The 21,516-nt window shown below is 34.0% G+C and overlaps 1 protein-coding gene across 1 annotated transcript in view; it reads right to left on the bottom strand.

Annotated features, from left to right (window-relative positions):
• Nucleotides 1–21,516, bottom strand: part of GBE1 (1,4-alpha-glucan branching enzyme 1) — a 271,358-nt gene that overhangs the window by 60,269 nt on the left and 189,573 nt on the right. The window contains exons 10-12 of the mRNA XM_059392145.1: nucleotides 17,649–17,747; nucleotides 12,206–12,316; nucleotides 7,706–7,877 (exon numbers count right to left, since the gene is read on the bottom strand). Coding sequence (XP_059248128.1) covers nucleotides 7,706–7,877; nucleotides 12,206–12,316; nucleotides 17,649–17,747 — 382 coding nt within the window. The remainder of the gene's footprint in view (nucleotides 1–7,705; nucleotides 7,878–12,205; nucleotides 12,317–17,648; nucleotides 17,748–21,516) is intronic.

Raw genomic sequence — 21,516 nt, 5'->3', positions numbered from 1 at the left:
AAAGAACTCCTCCCCACCAAAACCCAAAAAGTTATTGAAAAACATTTTCTTAATGTTATGAGGTAAGAAACCCGAGTACCTGAAAGTGAAGAAAATTATTTGGGGTTAATTGTTTGGTGTAACTTTCTCCATACCATTGCCTAGTCTGGAACAGGGTTACAAAGAGCCCTCTGAAAAGCCACATTTTGCACAAAATTCAACCTGAAACTCAGGGATGGCAACATTTTAGTGCAGTTTATTTTATTTATTTATTTTTAAAGATTTTATGTATTTATTTGACAGAGAGAAATCACAAGTAGATGGAGAGGCAGGCAGAGAGAGAGAGGGAAGCAGGCTCCCCGCTGAGCAGAGAGCCCGATGCGGGACTCGATCCCAGGACCCCAAGATCATGACCTGAGCCGAAGGCAGCGGCTTAACCCACTGAGCCACCCAGGCGCCCCTAGTGCAGTTTATTTTTGAAACTTATATTTAAAGAACGATTAAATGATATTTCATTTTCAAAATTATGATTAAATTTTCTTCATTTTGTTTGGATACCTGATTCTTAAAACCCATTCCGCTTTGTCTGCCAGTATTTTAAATCTGCAAGATATGTGCTTAGCTTAATGGTGATTTTAATTTATACTCTACTTGATACTGCAAAACGTTTATATACATTTATATTTAAAATTAGTGAAATACATTGTTTCTTCTCTCTTTGTAGAATTCTAAACAGTCTTTAATAAAAATACTGTAGTAGTCTTCTCTTATCTGTGGGGATATTCTCCAAGAACCCCAGTGGATGCCTGAAAGCACAGATAGTCCCAAACCCTACGTATACTATATTTTTTCTATACATACACACACACACATATATACATACACACAAACTAATGATAAATTTTAAATCACAAATTAGGTATGGTAAGAGATTAACAACAATAATGATAAAATAGAACAGTTCTAACAATATACCTAATAAAAGTTAATGTAAAAGTGTTTCTCTCCCTCTCTTTCTCTCTCTTTCTCTCCATAAGTCTTATTGTATTGTATTGCATTGTATTGTTATTGTATTTTATTATTATTATAATTATTATTATTATTGTATTGTGCTCACCCTTTTTCCTCCTATGATGGTGTGAGATGATAAAATGCCTACAAGAGGTGAGGTGATTCATTTAGCCAATGTGACAAAGCCTTAGGCTACTCCTGATTCTGAGGATAGGTCAGAAAGAGGATCATTGGTGTCCAGATGGAAGTTGACTGGGCGGTAAACTGAAACCGCAGAAAGCAGAACCTACAGGGGGGACCCCTGTATCACTATTGACTTCGTTCCTAGTACTGTGATCACTGGGCATAGTAGCCCACCTGCTTGCCTGACCACACCCCTTTATAGCAGTTCCTGATGAGTCACATGATGAGGTCATGTGACTACTCCCTCCACTTCAGATGAACTGGATTAGGAAACAGTAGTACTTCCAATATAAGCAAATAGCTACTGGAAACCTGGACAAAATATATCCCTATCCTCATTTTCTTCTCCTCTGAATGGCTTTAGGATTTTATTTACATGTTATTAACATATATTTAGTGAGGATATCCTATGTGTATGGCAGATATTTTTTATTTTATATTTATTTTTAGCCATCTATTAAATATTCTTAAATAGCCAGTGGTTACAAAGGGTAGCAAGACATATCCCCATAGATTATCAATGATCCTATGTCTTCTTTTTCTAATATGTATTCATTTAATTACATTATAAATACAGAAAAAAAGTAAACCACAAAGCCATTCAGTCATCAACACTGGGTCTTTCTTACTGAAGAATTCATGATACTTTAAAGTGATGCTAACCACTTTTTTTTTTTTTTTTAAGATTTTACCTATGTATTTGACAGAGAGAGAGAGAGAGAGCGAGAGCACTAGCAGGGGCTAGGCAGGCAGAGGGAGAGGGTGGAGCAGGGAGCCTGATTCAGGATTTGATCCCAGGACCCTTACATCATGACCTGAGCTGAAAGCAGATTCTTAACTGACAGAGCCAACCAGGAACCCCAACAACCACATTTTTTCATTTAACTTTCTAATCAAGGAATGATCACTAAATTCATTACCATAGACCCAATTTTTTAATTTATTTGAAGTCTAATATTTCCAAATGACTTCAATCTCACTCCAGTACATCAGTCTTATTCCTACTTGACTTTGATTTCATAGCAAGGCCTCCTTGTGCCTTTCTATTCTACATCTGTCTAACTGAAGTTGCTTAAAAGTTCCACCAACAATGTCCTAACCCAGTTTCCTACATATTTATATGACATTTTCTGCTTATCTCTATCACTGTATCTAGTGCATGCACTAGTATAAAGATAATTGTCTGCTTACTTGTCTGTAATCCCTTTTGGGTTCTGAGACCTTGAGGGCAAGAACTATTTTTCACCTAAGAGTATCTGCCACTTAGCAATGCTTGGTACACAGTGGATTCATATAAATGTCTGGAGCATGAAGGAATTTTACAAATTGTGTTAAAACACATTCTAGAATGTGTTATGCATGTTAAATTAGTAGTTTAAATTGATATGTATCTCAAATTTACTAACTTTTAGAATTGAACTTACTTTAAATCAATCTGCCTTCTTTATCTCTGTTTCTGTGTATATAGGAATTCTCTGTACAGGTATGCCGGAAAAACATTAAGTTTTATCTACTGCCCGCAAAGACCAATACACAGATACCATATAGTAGATACATAATAAATATTAACCGATCAATATATATCCTAGAAGTCATTCTAGAAATGAAAACTAGCTGAGGTAACCCTCAGACCCCTTCATACATGAAAGCTAAGTAAGCTGTTTTGGCAGTAACATTCAGTAAATGTCACTATGAATTAAAAACAAAAGAATTAATATTTACTCTTAGACTTACTACAGATACGGTTTAATTTACCCCATATATCAACTTGGAAAATGTTCCTTGATTTCTAACAAAGAATTATTGCATTTACTCATGTTTTAAAGAGGAAATGAATGAAACATTTTAAGACATTTTTAGTTTAAGCATTGTACCATTAGGCAAGATTCTGAAGAAATACTCTTAGATGGAACAGGAACAACAGTATCCAGGACCTATTTATTTAATGGAATAATTAACAATATTAAAAAGTTAACCATAATTTTAATTTTAATTCAACTAACTTAATTTAAATAAAAGTTAATAACGAGCTATGTGCCTAGCAATATTCTGAGTCTTGCATCCATATTAAATCACTTCACCCTCAAAACGGTCCCCTGTGGCAGGTGGTACTTCATTTTATCCCTGAGCAAACGAAGGCCCAGAAGGAATGCATCCCAGCCAAGTCACGCAGCTAGAACTCTTGGATTTCCCCTCAGAGTGTATTTTTAATTGCTTTGCTCTACCTTTTCCTAAAAGATATTCATTAATTATACTGTGGTGGCTAATCTACATATTGATATAAAAAATTTTTTTTTTAATTTTCTCAAATTGGAAATCAGAAGGAAAAGACCACCAACCAGCTGCAGTATTTTCTAGCTGTACAACATTACCCATGCCCCTTTACCTTCGCGAGTTGCAGTTTTGGCAAAATGTGACTTGGGACATTGACCTACCATACCTTAGTACACCTCTAACTTTTTCCCAAGGTTTCTTTTAAACAAAGACATGATATTAAAAAAAAAAAAGTGAAGATTAAGTTAGATGATGCATATGAAAGTGCTTTAGAAAATACAGAATGCCATGTTAATATAAATTTACTTTCGTTCATATTTATTATTTTAACTCTTATGATCAATGATAAAAATATAAACATAATTTAGCCATCCCTGCTCCCCTCTACTGTATTTGATTCTTTCAGATGATTACATGATAGAAGAATAAGAAATATAAATGTATTTATTCATAGCCAGTTAAAATAGTCTAGCAAATAAAAAAGTTCACAGCAAATATTCCTCTCCTTTAATCAGAGAGAAAAAAAATTCTTGAAATTCAAAATTAGGACAATATAAGACAAAAAATAAGCAAAACAAAACCAAACAGCCAAACTGGCATCATTCTGAGGAAATTAGTGTTGATCCTAATAATTTGTTATGAATAGAACACATATCTAAGTGCCTAATGAATGTATGTAAACATGTTTTAATAAACTATACGAATGTGTTTTCTTCTCTTAACTTCTTCTTCTACTAAATAAAAATAAAAATAAAATTCCAAAATAAAATAAAATAAAATAAAATTCCAAAAAGTGAACAAGTTTAAAAATGCCTAAAACGTGAACAAACAACCATGTTGCTCTTCAGTCAATCTCAAAAAATTTCCTAAATTGATCTTTTTAAATATTAATTTCTTACATACCACTTGAAAAAAAATTACTCTGCTTATAACTATACCTGGTGATTACAGCTAATGAACTACTGCTAAAAATATTACAAGGTTGTATTTTTTATAAATATAAGTATATATTTATTTATTTATCTATTTATTACATACATATACATCTACCTGATATCCTTTTTTTAGAAAAAGTGAAAGCCTTGTGATGTGCTAGATATTGTGCCAGTTGCTACTAGTTCCTGGATATATAATAGTGACTAAGATACAGATGGCCCCTATTTTCACTGAGTCTTAAATTTACCAAAAGAGTAATATATTTAATAGTTTTTTAAATGTAATTTTGTTAAGTGCCCTGAAAGGTAAGTATAGGGTAATATAAAAATGTATAACAGGGAAAACTAGCATAGCATGAGGATTTAGGAAAAGCTTCCCCAAGGAAATGAGATTTGCAGATGAAGGATTTGCTCAGGTATGGGAGGGTGTGTTTGAGTGGAATGATTCAGAGAAAAGAGAACTGTAAATGTATAGAGCTCAGAATGGAAGGAGGTTAGTACATTCAATGAACTGAAAGAAGGCTTGCTTGGCTGGAGCAGAGCGATCAACACGGAGACCCACAGGAGACCATTAATGTGAGACTTACAGGTCAGCTGGAGGACACTAGTCATTGAAGCCATTAGGCAGGACAGTGACATGATCAGGAAATAGAAAAAAATATATATAAAGTCATGATAGCTCACAGGGAAATATTAAACTTCATAAAACAACACCAATAATCAGAAATTTTAGAGCTATTTGGAGATTACTGATTTTAATACCTGTAGAGAAATGCTAAGACTTAGATAATAAGACAGAGGAAATTAAAAAAAAAAGGTGTTAATACTGGTGTTAAGCATTAGGAGCCATTTGTTTTAAGGACAGAATAGAACTTCAAAGCTCTCTTAGTCCTATAGCAAAAAATAATCTCAAGGTTATATTTGATACCACAAATATATTCACTTTATAGACCTTATAGATAAGTTAGAAATAATTATGTTTATTTATTGTTACTATTTGTTGTTACTATGGGAAGAGTTTCCAAAACAGAAGAGATGCTCAGCTTGCCCTAGGTAGAATATATGCAGTTGAGTATTAATATAAATACTTCAAAAAGTTTATGAAGCTACTGAGATTTGTTAATATCCTAGCTGTCCATGACCCATTTTTACCCTCATGGAATATATACCAAGACTCAGGAAATAATTCTTAGCATGAATTTGCATCAGACTTTTCTTATTTAAAAATTATCAATATTTAACTAGAGCTGTTAAATCTCTGTCATGTATTGATAGTCTGATGCTTGCCTGCAGGTTCTGTTACGTGCTATAGGCTAGAACTGTCTTCAACAAAGGATGACAGTCCCAGGGAAAGGACTTTATTACGTAGTTCGAACTACCCATCCTCTCCATTCATTAGTTATAGGCTTCTAAATTGACGTTGCCTACACAACGTCCAGACTAAAGCAGTAAATTGAGTCAAGATTACTAGAATTCTTTTTTTTAAGGATTTTTTTTTCTTTTTAGTAATTTTTTTTTTTTTTTTTTTTTTTTTTTAAGTAGGCTCCATGCCCAGGGTGGGGCTTAAACTCACGACCCTGAGAAACAAGAGTTGCATGCTCTACTCACTGGGCCAGCCAGGTGCTCCAAGATCACTAGAATTTTGAATGCAGTGTGTTTTAATTAATGACATAGGACTGACTGCAGGAACTCGGAGGTTTTATTTTGGTTCTCTGTTTGGAAAACTGTTATAGTTTCCACACATAAACAGAAGTGCAATCTGTTGTTTGTTTGTTTGTTTTTTTAAGTGATCTTCAACTGTAATAACTTCATGAACTGCTTTTGTAAATGAAATAAAACATTTAAAAAAAAATCTCTCACTAAACCCCCACTTCTTCTTAATTTACATGGTGACATATTTATATAGGTTCATAGACCCTATCTTTTTATTAGGATATAATCGAATAAACTGATTGTACAAATAAGGCCTTACTGGAAAAGCTATATTTGTGAACAATATTTATTGGGTCAGGGAGGACCAGTTGCTTTTAAAGAACTGAGGCCAACTTTTATTTATGAATTTAACAACTACAAAGTCCACTCAGGGAACCTGGCCTGTGACCTGACTGGCTGAGTACAGTCTCCCTCCTTGGGAAGGTCACTTCTGGACAACTCAGGAATATTAACAGATTTTGTTGATCAAAATTTGTTTTGAGAGGAACACACCCAAAGGTACAGGCCATACAGGTGAAATATGGTGTATAGTTTATATGGCTGGGCTTCCTAACCTTGTTAGCAAGTAACAGAGATACTTACTTACTTACTTACTTATTTATCTACAGAGACTTTTAAAAGTCCAATCTGAGGTTCCTTAAAAAAACTTCCAGATAGAAATGAATTAATTTGAAACTCTAAGGTTTTTACTATAGAAAAATAAGTCAGCCTTTCCTATATACTTCCCAGCCTTTCTATCTCTCTCTAGTGTGAAAACTGGTGAAATCTAAAACTCAAATGCTCAAATAACAGTTTTAGACCAAATAGAACAGAAAATATTATTAGTTGACTTCTGTATTTCATTATTCAAGATCCTTCGGATAATAAAGACCTTTGACTATTCATAGTTTTCCTATTTTTTTTAAAAGATTTTATTTATTTATTTATTTCACAAAGAGAGAGAGAGAGAGCACAAGTTGGTAGAGAGGCAGGCAGAGAGAGAGGGAGAAGTAGGCTTCCCGCTGAGGAGAGAGCCCAGCAGGACTCTGAGATGATGACCTGAGCAGAAAGCAGAGCCTTAACCCACTGAGCCATCCAGGCACCCCCATAGTTTTCCTCTTAAAAAAAAAAAAAAAAAAAATATATATATATATATATATATATATATAGTCTATTACAATATCCTTTGCCTTGGTTTTTCACATTTATAATATAAACATACTGATATACAATTACCTCAAAAACCAATAAACTTAGCTTGATATGTTATGGCATGACAATTTTATCTTTCTTATGTTTAATGTGCAAGCACTAAAATAATAAAGTAAACTCCAATGTTTAAATTCAGAATAATTATAAGTTTTAAAAATAGCTCATCCCACTTGTTGACAAAAAAAATTAACTAAGATGACAGCTATTAGACTACTCTTGCACCATACATTAGTATAACAATGATATCATAGTAATTTAATTTGTGCAGTTTATAGATGACAGTGTATGAAAGAAACAAAGTTGTAATCTTCTGTTTTAAATCTGAGCAGTAATTCAAACTATTCTAGATGATTTATGTCATATGTAATATTAGTTAACATTCTGAACATAGATGGGGTATGTGTTCAATTCATACTTACCCATAAAGTTGAGATAGCCTTCCCCACCGAGGGCATGAGTAATGAGTCGAATCATTTTATGAAGCTGTATTCCACGATCGATAACTGGAGTAAACGGGGTCAGAACACTCATGTTGGTATACATTTCAGCATCCATCAGCCAAAATGCCAGTGTCTTATCTCCAACGAGTGCCTATGGAAATAAAAGTCACTGAGATAAATGCAAAGAATAAGTACTAAGCACTTGTGATGTATACCAGAATAACACATGATTACACGGGATGGGAAACAATGTAGGAGAGGTGTTTGAATTAGTATTAATTTCATGTGTTTTCTAATAGTTGCTTTCTATGCAGAAGGTGAATGGGTAAAATGAGGTGAGCTGGTCAGAGATCAACACCACCTATTTCAGGACGGATTTTTATTTTTAAAGAGCTTGGTGAAAACTCAGCATAAGCCACCTGCATATTTCTTATACCTGAGCTGATGCTTCATGTTCTCTGAAAACTGGAATAAATATTTATTATAATGTTGAGAATACGAAATAAATTTTTAAAATAGTTTGCATTACCATGACTTTGTTTGTTTTGAAAGAATAGAAGACTATCTTAAAAATCATTTATATGTATATGTATTTATATTTATGTATATGTATTTATATATATAAAATATGTACATAAATATAGTAAAATGGACCCTTGTCCCCATCAGCAGAGGGTTGACAGCTTTTCCTTAAAATCTAAAATTTGCTTTCTCCTTCAATTTGACATCTAATCTAAAATTAGTTTGTTTTTATATGAAAACATAACAGTTGATAAATAGGTCAGGTAATTCCGAAACATCCTGAGTAGCAGAAGGGAGGCTTCTTAACAATCTGAACTATTTATGGTTAACAAATGGCTAACTAATGCAAAATATTTTTCATTGACAAAAAATAATAGATAGTGAAACATATATGAGATAAAACCATAACCTCCTTACCGTATTATAATAATTTTCATTTTTAGAAAAAAATATTTTTCCTTACAAATGTGTTATAATCTCTAAGCGATTTTGATTAAAATGACTTTTTAAAATGCTGTTAGAAGAATATCTACTCATTCTGTGGGTTTTGTCCTTATTTTTAAGGACCAAGAAAGAATTAGCTCAGAATATGGTTCCTGGCATAAGAATTTTCAGAGTTTGATTAGATGGTAATTGTCATCTATATTACTTGCAGTCAAACTATTTCTCTTTATCAAAGTTGACTCTTTGTTCTCCAACTTATAGATAAATATTTTAAATCTAAACTTATAAAGTGAATGTGTGCAGTTATGAACTGAACTGTGCCCTCCCCAAATTCATGTTGAAGTTTTAACCTCCAGTGTGGTTATATTTAAAGAGAGGGCAGATGTAATTGAGACTGAATGAGAGTGAGGCTATAACCTAGTAAGAGTGGAGTCCTTATATGAAGAAGAGGAGAGAGATTAGGAATGACTGTGCACAAAAAAAGACAATGTGAGAACAGGAAGAGGATGGCCTTTTACAAGCCTAAGGAAGGGGCTTCAGGAGAAAATGAACCTGCTGACACCTTAATCTTGGACTACCAACCTCCAGAATTATGAGAAATAAATTCCTGTTGTGTAGACCACCCTGTCTGTGGAATTCTGTTATGGCAGCCCTAATGGACTAATAACTTGCACCAATACAATGCAGCTTCAATCCGACATGTAACTTTGGTGCTATATAACGAGATTCAATAATAAGCTACATTGTTAAAAAAGTTTGAAGACAATGTATATATACTTGTTAAATAGCTACTAGGCAGTACTGGTTCTTTTCCTTTTTCCTTTTCTAAATTTTTTTTTTTATTTGACAGAGAGAGAGTGAGAGAACACAAGCAGGGGGAGAGGCAGGCAGAGGCAGAAGCACACTCTCCACTCAGCAGGGAGCCCGTTGCGGGGCTTGATCCCAGGAGTCTAGGATCATGACCTGAGCCGAAGGCAGATGCTTCACAGACTCAGCCACCCAGGTGACTCAGCAATAATGTTCTTAAACTATCTGTCCTTTTCCCTTGTTTGGAATTGTTTAATTATACACTTACCTATAACTGTGTTTATTTCTTCAATCTATGATTCTATTAAAATTATTTTTGTAACTTCTGCTTAGATTTCTACCCTGATGCATATTTTTCTGTATTATTCATTATAAACATACATCTTTATAATTTCATCAGATTTAAGAGTCAATGTATTTTTGCTTTTTTTACAAGATTTTATTTATTTATTTGAGAGAAAGAGATGGAGAGAGAGAGACAGCACGAGTTGGGAAAGAGGGAGGAGCAGGTTCCCCGCTGAGCAGGGAGCCTGACGTGGGGCTCCATCCCAGGACCTGGGATCATGACCTGAGCCGAAGGCAGATGCTTAACCACTAAGCCAACCAGGCACTGTGTTTTTGCTTTTAGAAAGAACTAGGAAACCTGAATCTTTTTATACACTCTGACAATTGGTAATAAAAGGCAAAATTACCTAAATCTTAAAATATGAAATAATTCTTGATAAGTCTATAATTTTCTATACATTTTGGGATAAAAATATGAAAATAATCTGTTTCATTTTCAATTTGTTTAATCAATTCATTTATTCTTTTATTCATTTATATAGAAGTAAACATATCTAGAGAGCTCAAAATCTATTATAATTGCTAGAAATGTGCAATGTAAAGAAATTATACAAGTATTTTAGTTTTCATATTTTTATGTATTTGGTAAGAGTTCCTCCATGCTTAAATTCAAATTATCCATTTTTGATTTTTTTAGCTTTTGGGTCTCATTTTTTGTAGGTATTTAGTTGATCTGCTTTATGGCCAATTTAAGTTGAAAAGAAAGCTGCGCCCTGATTTGGAAGATAAGAAATTTAATATAGGTTTATATCTGAGTTAGAAAACTTTCTGTAAAGGCTACCCAGTATATATTTTAGGCATTGTGGGCCACTTTCTCAGTTTCCACTACTTAAATCTGCCATTTTGGCTCAAAGGCAGCCACAGATAATACATACGCAGTTAAATATGGCTGTGTCCAATTACCTTTACAAAAACAGGCAGCAGGCAGAACTTGGTCCATGGGCCTTAGTAGCTAACCTCTGGTCTACTTACACTTTCTTACTAACTAAAGAGGACACCTGAAAATGTACTTCTCTACCTTAAATGGTCAATTTCTGCAAAAATAACAGACTTATTGTTTGAGCTTCAATTTTCTTCATAAACATACTACAAATAATTTCTTTTTTTTAAAGATTTTATTTATTTATTCATTTTAGGGAGAGAGGAGAGAAACAATGTGAGTCAGGGATGGAGCAGAGAGAGGGAGAGAGAGACTCTCAAGCAGACTCCATGCTGAGCACAGAGCCAGATGTGGGGCTTGATCTCAGGACCCTGATCATGACCTGAGCTGAAATCAAGAGTCAGACGCTTAACTGAGTGAGTCACCCAGGAGCCCCATGCAAACAATTTTAAAAATTTCTATTCTCTCCTTTTTAATGTATGAAGAGCATATTTTTTGTTGCTTATGCTTATGAGGATTAATAGGGATTTAAAAAACTAAATGGCCTTTGTTCCTGCATTTACTTAGGCTTATTGAACAACCACTAGGAGCAGTCACAGTGCTAAGGCTGGAAATCTAAAGGTAATAGAAACAAATGTTCTGCCCAAATGTGAGGAAAGGAAGGAGGATGAGGGAACTATTTCCCCCTATACAGCTAGATGAGGTCTTGAGGGAGAATATGATATCTGAGGCAGGGTCGTAGGACTTTATAGAAGCTTCCCAGGTGCTCTAGACATTTGCTGGTGTGTGGGGGAAACTGCAAGATTGGAACAAGATTGACCTATTCAGGAATGGGTAGGAATGTAATCATACTGAAGAGTAAAATGCTTGGAGAGTTGAGCAGAGAATGAAAGTGGAAACTGTGCCTTAGGCCAGAATATGAGTGGCCTTGAATGAGAAGATTCAATCAAAAGATCTGTGTTGATGAAATGAACTCTGCTCTTTGGAAAATACCTCAGGTTACATTAGAAAGGAAGGGCCAAACCTAACCAAACAGGGGTCAGGGTGATTACTTAGCAAGAGATTTGAGTGATTAGGGGGTGGGGGTCAGGGGTATGGGAATGATGAAAGCTTGTCAGAAGGCATAAAAGAAACCCTCTAGAAGGATATCTAAAATGGAAATTAAAATTAACCTGGATCAGCACCAACATTTCTCTTGTTACAACAAAGGAAAACATGTAAGAGAACACTTGCAAGTGTCATTTTCAATTTTTAATTACAGTTTGGCAGAGTAAAAATAGTACTGCATTTTGAAGCTGGAATTTACAGATTTGCAAAATAATTTTAAAAATGTTTTTCAAGTATGAGTTTTGACATAAAGATAGATACAAGTTATATGAACTGTATTAAACTATAGAAATTTGTATTAAGATGTTTGTATTAGATATGTTAATAAATACAGAGAGAGACACAATTAATTTATACACATTAATTTCATTTACCTGATCATGGCTCTCTGCATAAGCAATGCACTTTTCCAGGTAGCGTCTGTTTGTGAGTGTGTACACAATATTGCCCATATTCCAATCTTCATCTTTAAACTCTTTAAGTAGCTAAATGCAAGAGAGAAAATAATTTGAATAAACCATTACTGTTCTTACCTTAAGTCACTATCTGAGGACATCCATCATATCAATCCTTGACATATAGATACAAGGGTAACCGTGCCGCAAAGTATCTTTGGTTAAACTTTTACTAAAATCACAGCTTTTATACAGACTGACCAAATGACGCTGATGTGGTATGTGGGGGTGTGTGCATTGGCCTTTGTGCAGATGATGTGATATTACATTTTAGGATTTTTTTCAACCTTTTTTTTCCTCTGCTACCTCTTGATTAAGACCACAGTGAAGTGTTATTGTGCACATATCTTTCTGTCACTTTCACAAGAAGAGATATACTTGCTACATTTTTAGGTTGAATAAAGAAAATTTTAGGAGGAATAATGCTTTGTTCCATTCTTTAAAAAAATGATAACTAAAAAAAAAAAACAAACCTGTTACTTCAAAGTTTAAAGGTTAATTATAATGAAATAATTACCATCTTTACAGACCACATATTTCTTTCTCCACTTTAGTTATCACTCAGTCTACGTCTGGCTTCTTCTCCCTTTTGATGCAAATGACCTTGCCAAGATTGTGGATGACTGTCTCTTAGGTAATAATTTCTCTTTCTCAGGCAAGTATTTCTTGTACATGTTGAGAGTGCTGACTCTATCCCTTCCCGTGAAGCACTTTCCTTCTCAGCCTACCAGTGTGAAACTCTTGATTGTTTTGTTTTCCAGCATCCTGCAGTGTCTGTTCCTCTGTCTAGCCTATAAAGCTGGTGCTCTTGGAAGTTATTCCTAAAAATAGCCTCTTTCTTCTACTCAGTAGATTCTTTGAGCATGCATTCATTCTTCTGTCCAAAGTGTCAATTGCACTCTGATAGGCAGCATTCTAAGATGGTCCCCATGATTCCTGTTCCTCCATATTCAGATCTCTGTGCAATCCTTTACCTCAAGTGGGGGTGGGACCTTGGAATAGGATGGATGTCCTCTGAAGAAACCATAAATAGCAACTGAGAAATTAGATTTGTGGTCATTTTTTACACAGCAACTAATGCAAAACTAGGGCAAATTCTGGTACAAGACATGGGGTTCAGGCCTCCTTGAATCTTCCTTTGTTGATTTTTGGCCTATGGAATTCAGATGTGCTTAGCCGTCTCTCATAATTTCAGTGTGAATCGTTAAGACACCAGACAGCAGATTGTGTTAGGCAGAATAGTGACGACCCAAAGATGTTCACATCCTAATGCCCAGAGCCTGTGAACATGGTGTCTTACATGCAAAAGGACTTTAGAGATATGATAAAGTTAAATACATTGAAATGGAAAGATTATCCTGAATAACTTGGATGGGTCCAATGTAATTATAGGGATCTTTCTCAAAAAGGGGAGTTGTCAGTTCTCCTGAGTTGTCAGAGTAAGAGAGAAATCTGAAGATGCTACCTTGTTGGGTTTGGAGATGGAAGAAGGGGCCACAAGCCAAGGAGTATAGGTGGCTTTCCAAAACCTAGAAGCCTTCAGAAAAGGCAAGGGAACTAGAGCCTCCAGAATAAAGGAGGCCTTGTCAAGGCCTTAATTTTAGTCTAGTAAGACCCATTTTAGATTTGTGACCTACAGAACTATGAGAACTACATAACAATAAAGTTGTGTTGTTTTAAGACACTTTTGTGGTAATTAGATACAGCAACAATCTGGCACTAAAGTACAGACCCACACAAATATGCCCACTTGATTTTTGAATAATGTGCAAAGAAAATTCTATGGAAGAATAGACTTTTCAACAAATAATGCTGGAAAAGTCGAAAATCAGCAGAAAGAAAGAAAGAAGGAAGGAAAAGAAACTTGAACTAAGAAACTAAGTTTTAAATATTAATTGCACAAAAATTAATTAAAAATGGACCATGGACTTAAATATAAAAGTATAAAATGTTTGACAGAAAATATTAGACTCGACACCAGAAAGGTCTCTGTCAGAAAACAATGATAAATTGGATTTTATCAAATTTAATATAGACAAAGAACTTTTGCTCTGTCAAAGTTCACATGAATAGGATAAAATGAGAAGCAGCAGACTGGGAGAAAACCAACCATATATATAATAGAAGAGTTTAATTTAAATTATATAAAGAACTCTCAAAATTCCACAGCAAACAAATGATCCAATTAGAAAATGGCCAAAAGATATGAATAGACATTTCATCAAGGAGGATACAGAGAAGGCAAATAAAAACATGAAAAGATGTTCATCATCATAAGCCACTAAGGAAATGCAAATTTTAAAACCATAGTTAGATATCACTATTACATAGTTAGATATCTATTACAGAATGACTAAAATAGGTGCAAGAATATGCAGAAACTGGATCTTTGCAACATTGCTGGTGGGAATGTAAATGGTACAGTTGCTCTGGACAAGTCTGGCAGTTTCTTTAAAAAATTAAATATCCAATTCCTCAAATAAATATCCAACTACTATATGATCCAATAACTGCACTTTTGTGCATTTATATTAGATAAATTAAAATTTATGGCCACACAAAATCTGCACACACATGTTTAAAGCAGCTTTATTTATAATAGCCCCAAACTAGAAACAATATTGACATCTATAATGGGTATATGACTAAGCAAACCATGGTATATCCATACCCTGAAATACCATTCAGGAAAAAAAAGAAAAAAAAGGAATAAACTACTGATACATGCAACCAGAGAATCTATATGAAATGAATCTATATGAATCTCCAGGGAATTCCGCTGAGTGAAAAATGGCAATCTCAAGAGATGACATAGTATATGATTTCAGTTATATCACATTCTTGAAATGAAAAGAAAATTACAGAAATGGAGATCAGATTAGTGGGTGCCACAGGTTAAAAAGTGATTGGGACAACATGAAAGAACTTTATGTGATGGAATATTCTGTACCTTAACTACATCGAATGTCAGTATCCTAGCTGTGAGAATGTACTCTAACTTTGCAAGACGTTACCACTGGGGAACACTGGTTTAGACTGCACCAGATCTCACTGCATTACAACTGTTCTTAAAACTGCATGGGAATCTGCAATTATCTTCATACAAAAAGTTTAATTGAGGAACTTTATATAATAAAAAAATATAAGGTACTTAAAATATTTGGTGCAATTAATGTATAAATGAATGAATTCAACTAAATACTTACATCAATTTAATATAAAAAGGTGATAAAAGGGGGGCGCCTGGGTGGCTCAGTGAGTTAAAGCCTCTGCTTTCGGCTCAGGTGATGATCCTAGGGTCCTGGGATTGAGCCCCGAATTGGGTTCTCTGCTCAGCAGGGAGCCTGCTCCCTCCTCTCTCTGCCTGTCTCTCTGCCTACGTGTGATCTCCGTTAAATAAATAAATAAATACTTTAAAAAAAAGTGATAAAAGGTAGGTAGGTAACAAAAACGACCAAATAAAATGAAAAGAGATGCTGCAAATCTGCCATATTTTACATTGGAAAATGTTTGTTCAGTAAGTGATTAAATATGATATTCCAAACTACTAACTTTGAACTAACAGAAGTAGAAAGTGGTAAATAATTTGCTTTTGAACAACAAAAATATGAATGAAATCTAGCATTCTAATATAACTTAGACCCTCTGGGTAGATCATGACGAATACCACATACATTCTGAGTAAAGCTACCATTTGGATTAATACTCTTGTATGCTTTACTGACAATTGGGGAAACAGTAGTCATTAATGGAATTATCTTTTTAAATGCACAAATTACATAAGTAGGGTAAATCACTGAGTTTTATAAAATATTATTTTAACTGTCTCTTGTCTTACTAACCACTTTGGTGATGCAAAGATTTTTAAATAATTACATAAAACAGAAGATGACATTTGCCTTTAGAGAATTCATGATCTAAGAAGACACAGTGGTCATATTCTAAACACAGGACAATATATTTTTCCATTCTTATGAGGTACTGACTAGGATAGTACCTTGAGCATTACCTTATTTTTCATAAGGTAAATTAATTCTTTCTTTTAAAGCAGTCATCATTGTTCAGAAAAGGAAATATCCCACTGTGGGCTATAATTCTAGGTTTCTATACACCTTGAAATATTCTTGAATCCGCATAAAAACTGGTGAAGGCTTTCCAGTAGGAGGTGAAAAAAGGAAGATTTGCACTCGTGAGGGAAGTTTGTGTGGAAGATTAGAAATCCTTAAAAATGGTGGTAAAGACCCTTAAACCAAATGTTAAAGACCCTTACACCAAAGTGAGAAAACTGAAGGTAACAGTATTTTTATAAAATGACAGATATAAAGCAACTTTCCCAGGTGCTGAAGCTAGAATACATACTTGTTTCTTTGATTTCTGAGTCATCTCTAGAAAACATTTGCTTTTTTAACTTGACAATGTCTAAGGAATCATTATAAATGGAGAAGCAGAAATTATGTTGGTAAAGATTTAATGTCACAGCTGTGCACTGCACAAATTGCCTAGGGGCACAGGAACGAAAGTTAAGGATTACAGGATTACAATACCCACTTCCTTCAGAGTGGGCTCCATGGTTTTTCCATCCAAAGTTCAGTGGGTCTATCACTGTGATGTAAAGGCACCAGTTCACCTCTGTACCAAAGGGTTTATCAGAAGGCTATGATTTTTCGAGACAGAGCTGACTTCTTACACTTATTAAGCCTATGCTTTTGGACATAGACACTCAGAAATGCTATAGGTCAAATCTAAGTCTACATAAAAGAACATTGGTCTTTTAGACAAATGTTAAATAAAACAAAATATAATCCAAGGTACTAAAATGTCATTAAATTTAATAAAATTATATTAATTATGTGCAAGGTGTCATGTACAGTTATTCATCCCCAGTGCTTGACACATGGTAAGGATTTCTAAATGTTAAATAAAGGAATGGATAAATCCAAATCTGTTGAGGAAAAAACATGCTATGAAGCAAGTCTCGGGAATTAAGGAGTTACTTCTACGCTGATGATCTGGAAGCAGAAATGGATGCCTTGATGACATTTAATGTGTTTTAAATATAGAGCTCTGAAGTTTCATAAAACTGGATAATGTAAAATTCCAAATACACAGCTAACATTATATTAATATCTTCCTCTTGTCTGAATAACTCAAGTATGAATAAACTAGAATTTTTAGAAGTCTGTGAAGTATCTTATTAAAAAGCATAAGAATCAACATGCTAATGAGAAAAGTTAATACTTCAATTATAATAATTATAATATTTTAACTAATGACCACAAATTAAGAAATAAATGAAAGAAATAATAAATAAATCAACATAATACATAGGATTTACACGGGAAAAAATTGCATGAAATCTTACCTGGATCCATTTATCTGGAATTGCCATGGCTAATCGATAGTCAAAGCCAACCCCTCCCTGGGAAATCGGAGAACAGAGAGCAGGCATGCCTGATACGTCCTGAAATAAAATATATCAGCATTATCAATTCACATTGTCAGATTCTGAGTATTTTTTTTATACAGTAAATTCTGGGCTAATAAATAAAAACAGTAAATGGGAGCACATATTTTTGGAGTGTTCTGGCACTCCAAGTAAAAGTAGTTACAACTCTGACAGTATATCTCATTTCCCACTAACCTTTTGTGTAATGCTTTTCAAAGCAAGACAACTTCAATCTCAAGAGGCGAATTTTTTTTCTTCTCCTTAGTATCACAAAGTGAACACACAAAAAAATAAGACGATTACTGCTAAAACATAGTTTCTTAGACTTACTTTTGAGCTAATATATGAACACTTTGCTATTGCTTTCATCAAACACAAAAATCCATGTGGCATGTATCTGTTATACTTATTCTGTTTGCATACAGTCCTGTCATGGAGGGCATTCTGGGAGCACCTAGCTTCTGATGAGATAGAAAGATGACTTAGTACATTAAGAATGAAGCAATATGATGGCTTTCACTATAGTCAGCAACACTTGAAATGGGTCTTAAGGTTATCTGATGGATTCTCTTCATCTAGAAGATACAGAAACTGAAGCTCACTCAGGTGAAGGAATCTCTAAAGATACAGTTCTCAACAGTAGAGTCAGGACTCAAATGTCAGGCCCTTCCACAGAGTATCTTCCTTCTCTGTCATGCCACTCCTAGATTACTGATAATTGAATAAACAAGGAAAAAAAAAAAGATGGTACGAGGACCCAGACGTAGCGAAATATATTATAACAGCAACTGTGAACCACATATTAGCAATATGAGCCACATATTAGCAATTCTAACTCTACAATATCTTTCAAAGAAATCCTTTTCTCTTGCTCCATTTCTACAGCCACCGTCTTATTTAATCTTCATAACTCCTTGCTTAGACCATTATGCTTCCAAATGGAATTCCCCATCTCCAGTTTCCCTTCACTCTAATTGCTGCCAAATTAACCTCTTTTTCTTTAAAGATCGGTTTATTTATTTTAGAGAGAGGAAGAGCAAGAACACAAGTTGGGGGACAGAGAGAAAGAAGCAAACTCCCCTGAGCATGCAGCTCAACACAGGGCTGGATCTCACGACCCCGAGATCATGACCTGAGCCGAAATCAAGAGTTGGGTGCTTAACCAACTGAGCCACCCAGGCTCCCTCTAAAGTAACATCTTTTGAGACAGTGCCCTAACACTGCCCATCCATAGCTTCCAATAGCCAATTACCAAAACCTCAAATTTTGTAGCGAAAGATTCAATTCAACAATCGTACTTTAAGTATGGACAGTATAATTTCCTATTTGATTATTTGCCTCCTTCCTCTCTGTTAGAATGTACAATCCATGGGACAAGGGTCTTGTGGTTGTTGCTGTTGTTGTGGTTCACTGATAGACACCACAAATTCAGAGTAGGACAAGAGCATCTGGCATAAAGCAGGAGCTCAATACAATTTTATGAGTGAATGAATAAAGGTGATGTCAGGAATTCAAAGGTAAATAAGACATAATATTTGGCCTTCAGGATTTATAAACTGAAACCTAAATAAACATATACACACTTATCAGTAAATGATAATGTGAAGCAGTTCTTATAATTGTTAACTAAACCACACAGAAAGCCCAATGGAAAGACCTATAGCTTTCCACCACGATTTCTACTATTATATTTCAAGTACTAAATACATCATTCACTTTGAAATATTTACTCTTCCCTGTGCTTGTTACAAACTCTTCTATGTTCTATCACATACTCTGAGCTCTCTGAAACTTAACTCAAATGCTTCTTCATTTATACCACCATCCTGAAACTCTTCACACAGAAAGACTGGTAAAAAAGAAACATATGATCTCTTCAGAATTCTAAAACAATTTTTTAATTGTTTTCTAATGAAAGAGAGATACAGTTAACTATATTGCATAGTGGAATGTATCTGTAAGAAAATGAGATATTTGTCAATATCCTATTTCTACATCATACTTCATAGTTTATAACAAACTCAGACAAAAAAGTAAAAAGTATGAATGTGTAACAGAAAAAAAATGAAAACAAGTTATATCTTGTAATAGGTCATATTTTCACTATCAGGGTGGGTATTTAGTTCTGTTCCTTATAAACATCAGCTGAATATGCATTAAATTCTAGGCACTTGTATTAGGCACTGGACTTGTAGACAAAATGCCTTCCCCAGAAGAGTTTCCATGAGACTGAGTTTTCCTGGGCTGGTGATAGGCTGGTATTAATGATCAAGGTAATTTTTCTCAAGAAACACTAAGGTGCATTCTATATTTGTTCTAAAGGTAGTTTTAGGAAATACTTTGTTAGGAAATAGAATATGCTAAGAAAAATATTTGGACACTGATTGGCCTTGACTCCTAAATCTGAATAAGCTACTCCATTAAGGCATATAAGATATTTGTAGCTCTTTTTTTGAAAGAAAGGAGTTAATGATTATCCTCTTAAAATCTGAAGAAGGATAGTCATAGGTAAACATAAAGGCTGCTAAAATAAATATACTTCAAGTATAAAAAAGTCAATACCTACCAACATAGCACATAAAAATGACCACGTATTCCAAATAAAGTTGAAGCAGTTTTATTTTTTAATATCTAAGGATATCTTATGACTATTCCAAAAGGAGGAGAAAACCTCAACAGAAAAATACTTTTAATTAATATAGCAAAGAGAACCATGGGAAATGGTAGACACATTCTAGGGAAAAAAAAGTCTTCAATTTTAGTAACTGTCATTGTAAATAAATTTAAATTTCTACAATAGGACTTTATATAAATTATATTATTTATTTGTTATACCACATTCCTTTCGTAAAAAAAAAAGTTCATGAGGATCAATTTCACATTTTGAAGAGACTCCCACTAGACAGAAAAGTGATGTACTGAAATTGAAGTAGTTTTCAATTTAAGTAGAATAAATTGAAGACACATCTTGTTAAAAAAAATCTAAAACCAAGTAATATAAAGTAGCCTAAAGTCTCCAAGTTTCATTGGTAGAAACACTGATAATCAGACAAGGGCTCCCTAGATGATGAAAGTATTTTACCTGAAATGAATGGAAAGATCAATGGAACAATTTTAAGTTTCATGTATTAAATAATTGCTTCTTTTTTTCCAGTACCCACTTCTGATTTATACTGTCATTAATTGTTTGTAGTAACTTTTCATTTATACTGCCTCTGCTTTGAATTGTCATAAATATAACTGACAACATTTTTTGATGTTTGACAGATAAACTCATATGAAAGACAAAATAAAAGTTTAAAATACACTCTGACATTAAAAGATACTCAGTACATAAACTGATTAGCACAGGTATTAGCAAGATTTGTAAAATAGGACCAAATGTAGTCAGGTAGATAGTAAAAAATAATACAGGTTTATCAAAATGTTATTATAATTGTTTTTAAAAAAATCTGCATAAGAATTTATTCCAGAAATTTAGGGTCCATTGCTCTGTTCCTAGACTATTTAGAAGACAAAATGTCTAAAGAAAGGAACTGTTTTCTATTCAAAGATAAACAAGGCAATCATTCCATCTAGTTGAAGATTCAGTTTTGAGAAAAGATGGATACAAAAAGTCTATACAAATAATAAATACCACAGAAAGGGGACTGTCACTACTGCATCTCATTCCCATGAACTAAATGCCAACGGTGTGCAAATACACCTGAACTCTGACTCTTTTAACGATATTCTTGCTATTTTCATATGCCAACTACTACGCTTTGTACAGAACAGTTCTAAC

This window comes from Mustela nigripes, chromosome 2 (genome assembly GCF_022355385.1).
Source record: "Mustela nigripes isolate SB6536 chromosome 2, MUSNIG.SB6536, whole genome shotgun sequence".
Classification (NCBI taxonomy): domain Eukaryota; kingdom Metazoa; phylum Chordata; class Mammalia; order Carnivora; family Mustelidae; genus Mustela; species Mustela nigripes.
Note: the sequence above shows the minus strand (reverse complement) of the source record. Positions and strands in the feature narration are given on the sequence as shown.